Source organism: Falco naumanni, chromosome 6 (genome assembly GCF_017639655.2).
Source record: "Falco naumanni isolate bFalNau1 chromosome 6, bFalNau1.pat, whole genome shotgun sequence".
Classification (NCBI taxonomy): domain Eukaryota; kingdom Metazoa; phylum Chordata; class Aves; order Falconiformes; family Falconidae; genus Falco; species Falco naumanni.
The window spans coordinates 74,674,755-74,682,398 of NC_054059.1; the positions used below are offsets into that span (position 1 = coordinate 74,674,755).

A 7,644-nucleotide genomic window follows, 5' to 3' on the forward strand; every position below is an offset into this window, starting at 1 on the left:
CCTGAGGGGAGGAGGCGGCGGCGGCAGTGCGGGGCGGTGCTGGGTGCCGGCGGAGGTGCGCGGGTGGCGGGGCCTGAGCGGGGTGAGGGGGGCCGTCGGGGCGGTCGGTTGGGGGTGCAGGGGAGGCGGGCAAAGGGTGAAGGTGGCTGTGAGGTGTGTGCATGCCGAGGAGTGGGTGGGTAGTGGCTCTGGTCTGTGCGTGAGGAGCGGCTGTTGGGCAGGGAGAGAAGCGGGTGTGTAGTGCGTGGGGGTGTAGCTTGTGTTCTCTGTGAGCGCACGGGGTGGGTGTGCAGCGTGTGTGTGCGAAACGTGTGCGAGGGTCGGCGGTGTTGTGTGTGGAGAGGGGAAGGGCAGTAGGGGCTGCTGTGGAAGCGGGGGCAGATCCTGCAGGCTCAGGAAGGAGCTTTGGCCGGTTCAGTTCGCGTGCTGTCTCCTTGGGGTGCTAGGGGAGCGGCTGACTTATAAAAAACATGGGGGATAGCGTGTGTGGTGGGGGGCGAGGCCGGTGGGTGCGTTGTGAGGAGAGCAGCTGTGCGGTGTGCAGGGCGTGGGTCCGGCTTGGGGACCTGGAGAGGAGGAGTTTTGTCAGTTGCGAAGGGAAAATTGGGGAAAGAAGTGTAGGGAGGGAGCTCAGCACGGGTGGAGGGCGAGCACTGTTGCAGGGGAGGCGATCCAGGGAAGTATGCGTGGGAGGAGGTTTGATTTTTGGACCTTTACTGATGTGAGGGGCCTAGGTTTGGGTTTTGGGATGCCAACATAGCTAGAGCAGGCTGGGGAATGAGGAGCGCTGCGTGGCATGCTGCAGGCGCGGAGCTGTAGGGTGTGGTGTCAAAGTGGAAGGGGTTGGCTGGCAGCTTACACTGAGTTTTGAGAAACTGTAGAGACCCGCAATACCTGGGTGTGCTTGGGACTGCAGATGCTTCTGCAACCCTTGAGGGGAAGTGTGTGTATTTTGGAGGAAGAGTGCTGCTTCAATGCCAGAAGAGTGACAGAGTGCAGTGGATGTTACTGTGAAGCAGCAAAAGAACGAGCCATGAGATATGGGGTTTTTTTTGCCCTGGGCAGTAAAAACTGTAGTTGAGGATTTGTTTGTAGGGAAACCCTGTACTGGAATTAGCTTCATGAAGGCTACAGAGGAAGCTTTTTGGGGTAGTGGATACCAACTTATTCTGCTTCTTGTGGGGCTATTCAACAGGGAGTTACTGAGGTTAGCATCAATGGTTAAAATAAGAGGTAGCAGCATGAAATTGTGCCAAGGAGAATGCATCAGGAAAGTCACGCTGGTAGTGAGATTGGCTGGGCACTGGGACAGTTTTCCAGTGGGGAAGGAAGTGGTGGAACAGTTATTGGGAGGGGGACTGAAAGCGGCACTGGCTGCTGTCAGTACAGTGCTGGGTCACTGGAGAGATGAGTATTTATTTACATGAACATTTGCAGGCCACAGTTGTAAGCCAGACTCCTTGTGTGTTAGATGCTGTTCAAAAAATGTAATAGGAAGTATTCTCTGCACTGCTGCCCTTGGACTGTCTTTTCTTTCTACGCTTTTTTGGCCATGTGTGAAGCAGGCAGATCGCTTAACCTGAAATTGCTCTGCATAGACTAGATTGGACTAGGATCAGTCTTTCTCCATTTTCTAGATATCAAAATGAGTTCCATGCTAACCCATGCCATCAGAAACCTCCCTGCTTCCTCAGCATGGGCTGCCAGGGTCTGTAAGTATCTTTAAGTTTATTAAAAGCTTGAATTGGTAGGTCATAAAATTCTGTTTTTAAGTCTTGGGTTTGGAATGGTTGCTTGTATCTGAATCTCTGTTCCATTGTCGTCTTATAAAAACATGATTTCTTTTTTTAACTAGCTAATTCTGTTGTTGCTGTATTTGTCCCCTTCCCACATCAGGTGTGGGGAGGAATCTCATGTTAACGGGTAATGTGACCTGTGTTGGTTTTGTGAACGAAGTAAACTAATAAAGAGCTCACAGATGCTCTAGTGCAGTTGTCTTACTATGACATTATCTTATTTTTTTAATAGTTCTTACAGAAACTAGAAATGTTTTTAACATTTCTTGTTTGACATATGCTATTTTTTTCTTTCTTGTTTTTCAGTTGCTCGATCACTGAGCTGCTCTTCACCGTTACAAGCTGCAGGTAGAGTGAAAAAAACAGGAAAAGCAGTGGGTCTGTGCTAGAGAAGGCTATTTTTGAAGCTGCCACCCTTTTCCAGAGTCTCATTCCACTAAGATCTCAGACAAGTGGCACAGACTGCTTTAGTTTGAGTGCTCAAAAACTGCAAACAAGTAAAACTACAGGCAAACTGCTGTTTGCGGCAGAGTCCCGTCAACCTCTGAATGCCCCTGGCTCTCAGCAGCTCTGCCCAGTCCAGAGCTGACGCTCCATTGTCACCTGACAGATAGCTATTTCTAGAACCTAAACAGAGAAGCTGAACTCGGGGTTTATGAACTGTCTGGGCATGACCAGCTTACTTGCCCAGAGGGGAGGGGATTGTCTGTGACAAGGAGGAGCTTGTGGAATTAGCTCTGAAGTCCACCAAGACCAGTGAGAGGCTCAGGTCTTGGTGGAGCTGCTGAACATGCACAGTTACACAGATTTTTAGCCGTGGCACTTAGCGAGCAGTCAGGGTGATCTGGCATTCTGGGATTCATTGTGGGGGGTGGCTCAGGTGACTAATGCTTTGAGCTGCCTGGGGTTTGGAAATGGGCCTAGACAGCAGCTCCCCCTCGTCTCCTTGGCTTTGCACAGAAAGCCTTATATAACCCAAGAACAGTGCTGGAGTTTCATCCTAGTGCTGGCATTTGCTTGAGCACAGTATTTCCTGGCCTTAATCTGCTTTTACATGTCTCTGTCCTCCTGCTTGTAAAAGGAGCTGCCCCATATGGTCATTAAGATTTACAGGCCTTGTGGTATTAGGAAATTCTCATTGAAGTCTTTGTTAATCGTTACTTCAGAAGAGCTGTGTCAGCGGCCTGTTGAACAATACTCTTATCATGACATGCTTTGTCTTGAACCTGAGATGCTCAAACACCATACAAGAGAAGTAACAAGTTACCTGCAGCAAATATATGCATTCTTTGTGCTACTGCTTTCCTCTGGGAGTGAAAGTTGACTTCCTGAACTGTTTTGATTACCTTGAATTATCTCACCTTCACTGTGCAGTAAGAGCATGTATATAGGCAGTTACTGTGGAAAGTAAGTTGGTTGCTAATTGAAGTCCTTGCTGTTCCCCAAGTGGGAGATCTTACTCACACTCTGAATTTGGTCTGCCTCATTCATATTGAAAGCTGTACAGCATTTTGAGAGGGATGTCTTCCTGCAGTATTCTTGTCAGTGGTAATAGAGACTGGGAGTTACGTGGCTTTGTTCTCAGCTGTACCATTGCTTCAGTGTAACTATAGATGAATCCCTCTGCTGATGGGGGATGTACCAAGTTGTTAAATCATGTTTCACACATCTCATAATTAGCCAGAGGGAGACAACATTACAGCTCAGGTGTCCTACCTACCCTGCTTTTGACTTACGCACCAAAAGAGAACATTTTCCCGTTTTCTAGTAGTTTTTACAGGGTCTTACTTTAAGCTTGCTGGTATTCTTGTTAACATTACTTCTTTTTTGGCAGCCCAGCCTAAGAGTAAGAAGACCTTAGCCAAAAGCGGCACGAAGAATATCGTTGTGGTAGATGGTGTCCGTATTCCATTTTTGCAGTCTGGCACCTCGTAAGTATAAAATAAGAGGAAAATACATGCTGACTTGGTTAATTATAGAATCTCTGTGAAAAAAAATCAGCTTACTTGTTCTTTTTAATGTAGTTATTCTTATGCCTAGAAGTATGGAAGTTAGGCTGCTAGTTATTCCAGCTTACCTAATGAAAAAACGTGGTCTGAAGGTTGACCATGTATGTGAATTCTGAGAAGAACGAGGATTTGTGCTACATGTCTAGAGGAACCTGCTGGTAAATTTACAGCAAATAAAGCAACAAGTTTCACAAAACTAGCAGGACAGATGCAGAGAATCTGCTGTAGACTCTTCTTGCTAGAGTGTCATGCCACCAAATCCACAGCTGAATTAGAATCAGACCTAACTTTCTGAGGATGGATAGGGGATTTCTTTATTCTGTAACTATTGCTTTCCAGTGGTTTTACTACAGCAATTGCATGCTGGCTTACACACCAATAGTCCTCACAACCTGGGGTATGAAATGTTTGATTATAAATGCAGCAGAGCATTTCTGGTATGTCACCAGTTCTTTGCCACTGATGTGTGCTTACAGTGGTGAAGTGGACATCTGTATCGGTTTCTGACACCCCTAAGTTTCTGCCTTTCTTCTTTAACTTTCAGGTATGCGGATCTTATGCCACATGACTTAGCAAGAGCAGCACTGCAGTAAGTAAATTGAACACTAGAAGAGCCCAAAAAACTTGTTGAGATGCTGGGGTCCCAATGCTGGTAGGGTAGCTTCAACAGATTTGAAAGTCAAGGCTCTAGCTTTGTCTCAGACTCCGAATGACATGATCCAGGGCCTTCATTTTTCATGGTCCACCACCACCTTCATAGGTGGCTTAAGCAGTGGGGCTTACAATAGGCTTGTGCTGAAATGTGCTATTAGAAAGAGATGGCTTTGTTGTCCTGCTTGACAAACTTTAGTTTGAATTCTGACTGTAGTTTTCTAAATACAGAGGTCGTAGCTGCTGTTGAGGTGTGCTTACAATTCATAGGAAAAACAGTCTGGGCAATGCAGGGAAAAACTTAAGTGGCAGCAAGAATAACAAGCTAATTCTATCATCTTGCCTGTCCTTTCCACTCTGCAGTGATTTGACAAAAGCTGTAGGTTGTTAGGAGTGGGTTTGCTGTGTTGAGAAGCAGGGCAAAGTGCTGTTGAAAAGAGAGAAGGCTTTACTGGGGGGGAAGGGAGATCTCAAGGCTCAGAGAAAGATCATGAGGTTGGTGCAGTTGTGCCAAATCTGAATGCCATGTTTAGCCACGGCAGGCTAATCTGCTTGACAGGCAGCGTGTTAGTCGTGTGTGAGGGCTGTGTCCAGACATAGAGGGGGTTTTAATGTGCTGCAGAAGAGAAGTTACTGATTGAGGGGCCCTTAGTTTTGTTGTTATTTGGTGCTTTTTAGTGCATGAAACTGCATTTGTATCCCAGTGGCCTTAAATCACTGCCCGCAGTGGGATTTGTTGTGGTGACATGTTTGTCAAGTTGTTCTGGCAAATGATGCCATATGGTGAAAACACACTGCTTATTTTCTGTGTGTCTTTACTGAATTTTTAAATGTTCCTAAACAAAAGGTGATCAGCTTTAGCTCTTAAGGCCCTCTTCCTTTAAATTTTTGATGTCAGAATACTCCAATTTGGGGAAGATACTAACAGCCAGGGGTGGAGGGAGTGTAGAGCAGTTGCTTTCATGAAATTATGTAATAATTTATATTGCTATTATCACCATGATTATTTGCAGTCCATAGCCAATTACACTTTTCATTAAGTACATATGCATGCAAGATTTCTTCTTAACTAGGGGCAGAAGGTGTGGCTCCATTGTTGCCTTGTTCTCCAGCCAAGCTGGCAGAAAGAGTATGTTGGAGGACTGTGACGTAGTTATTGCTTACATGGTGCAAATTCTTTTTTTTTATTCTTCTTCTCAGGGGGTTGCTGAACCGGACCAGTGTCCCAAAGGATGCTGTTGATTACATTGTTTATGGCACAGTTATCCAGGAGGTGAAAACGAGTAATGTTGCCAGAGAGGTAGGTTACTTGCAGCTTTTTCCTCTGTGAGTCTGATTTCTGCAGCTAGCATGAAGATGACAAACACTTGGCGCAAAAAAAGAAATTTGCAGTGTTACGGTTTGTTTAAACATGATTTGCGAGTATGAACTAGTGGTGCAGTATTGTATGTGTCAACTGTATGGGACTCTTCCTCCTGTTGAAATCTGCTGTAGATCAAGTGTATTTTAATGCTGTGAAGCCTCTACTTGATTCTTCCTTGAGAGGGAAGCTTTTGTTAGTGATTGGTGATCACTCAGCTCTTAACTGATTTAAATGCTGGCTTGTCCAAAGTACTTGAGAGGACTAGAGTGTGCTGTCATAGATTACTGTGGTATTTATTTATTTTATTGGCTGATCAGATGCAGTTTTTGAATGATTTGAAATGGAGTAGCTTACCTGCCCTTTTTTCGGGCAGTTAGAAAACACAATTTGCATGTTATTCACAGAAAGAAGCTGGTCTACTGCAGTAATGTTACGGAGGCAGCATGTGATTTTCTGTAATCTGGAGCTTCTGCTCTTGTTCTCTGCAACTTGGCCAAAACCATGATGTAACCTGGGCTGGAACGACTGAGGAGGTGGTTATGAGGCTGTCCAGTTCCATCAGCAGTTTTAGGCCTTGTGTATGCGAATACTCGCTTTGGTCACCAGCCAGTCAGATGAGGCTGTGGTATAATTTTAACTTGGGAACAACTGTTGAACTTTAAACCAGTTGGCCACGTCTCAACTAGGGAAGGTCTTGCTGTGAGCAGCTCTCTTGTGGTAGGGAGGCCGTGCTCTCAGCTGCATCAGATTGAGAGGCTGTGTTCTGAACTGCAGGAAATGTTTTCTGTACTGTGTGAAGCAGGTCACGGTGCCTCGTACTGAGGGGCTCTAAATAATTCCCTTCCTATATTGCCTTTGCAAATAAGGTGAAGCAAAGACGATGCTAAGTAGTTGGAAGTTCTTTTGAAATTGTGAAGTGTGCAGTTAGTTTGTCACTTTATTAACGGGGATGGCCAGTGACTGTCTGCATGATGAAACTGAGAACCTTGTCAGTTGCCGTTTCCTCCTGTTCCTGGAGTCTGGGGAGGGGATGAGTAGTTGGCTGAATGAAAACTTGATGTACTTGTTTTCAGCTTAGTGTGGAAAGGTGTGTTGCTGGGCGGAAGGTAGTTCTGACCCTGTGGAGCAAAAAGGGTGCTGGTTTTTAACAGCCATTCTTTGTTGCTTATAGGCTGCCTTGGGAGCAGGTTTCTCAGACAAAACTCCAGCCCACACAGTCACCATGGCTTGCATTTCTTCAAACCAGGCTATGACCACAGGTACGTTGGCTGGAAGAAGCTATGGGTTTGGGAAGGAGCTTTTAGCAACTCCTCTGCATACCTTGTCTAACTTGCAGTGCTTAGTGAATAGAAGTAAGCATTTTAAAGAAATTCTGGAATGGAAGTTTTTTGGACCAACAAAATATAATATGAATCAAGTGTCTGCTGTAGACCTGCCAGCAGCTTGATAACCCTTTGCCTTCAGCAGTAGTCTCTGCTCAGTGTCTACTTCAGCTTGGGAGGTAAAGACTCCATCATGATAAGGAAGTTGCTACCTTTCAGGCTACTTTTGTTTTTGACTTAGCCTAAACAGAGCAAAAAAAATTGAGACCCGGCTACTGTCTCAAATTGCTGGGGATGTTCTTCTCCCAACTGCTGCATGTGACAAAGAGAAGTAGAAGCAAAGTTGTAAAACCAGCATGATTCAGAAAATGGCTGTCTCTGTTAAACATGTGTTGTATAACTTGGCCAAAGCCAGAGGCTGAAGAAGGAAATAAAATGTAGTAGTATCCAAAGCACTAACGGGCTAAGTGTCAGTTCTTCCCACAGCTCTCATGGGAAACTCT

The 7,644-nt window shown here is 45.5% G+C and overlaps 1 protein-coding gene across 1 annotated transcript; it reads left to right on the forward strand.

Moving 5' to 3' along the window:
• Positions 1 to 16: 16 nt before the first annotated feature.
• HADHB (hydroxyacyl-CoA dehydrogenase trifunctional multienzyme complex subunit beta) lies at positions 17 to 7,281 on the forward strand. Its single transcript, XM_040597782.1, has 7 exons — positions 17 to 82; positions 1,638 to 1,712; positions 2,103 to 2,144; positions 3,631 to 3,727; positions 4,350 to 4,394; positions 5,657 to 5,756; positions 6,991 to 7,281. Exons 2-7 carry the CDS (start codon positions 1,646 to 1,648, stop codon positions 7,264 to 7,266), a joined length of 627 nt encoding a protein of 208 aa, XP_040453716.1. The 5' UTR covers positions 17 to 82; positions 1,638 to 1,645; the 3' UTR covers positions 7,267 to 7,281.
• The last annotated feature ends 363 nt before the right edge of the window (positions 7,282 to 7,644 follow it).

Bases quoted from the DNA above. Each gene is read 5' to 3' on its own strand.
- HADHB (XM_040597782.1), top strand. From the start codon at position 1,646: ATGAGTTCCATGCTAACCCATGCCATCAGAAACCTCCCTGCTTCCTCA. The intron at 1,713-2,102 runs GTAAGTATCTTT...CTTGTTTTTCAG, and splicing joins AGCATGGGCTGCCAGGGTCT to TTGCTCGATCACTGAGCTGC. The intron at 3,728-4,349 runs GTAAGTATAAAA...TTTAACTTTCAG, and splicing joins TTTTTGCAGTCTGGCACCTC to GTATGCGGATCTTATGCCAC.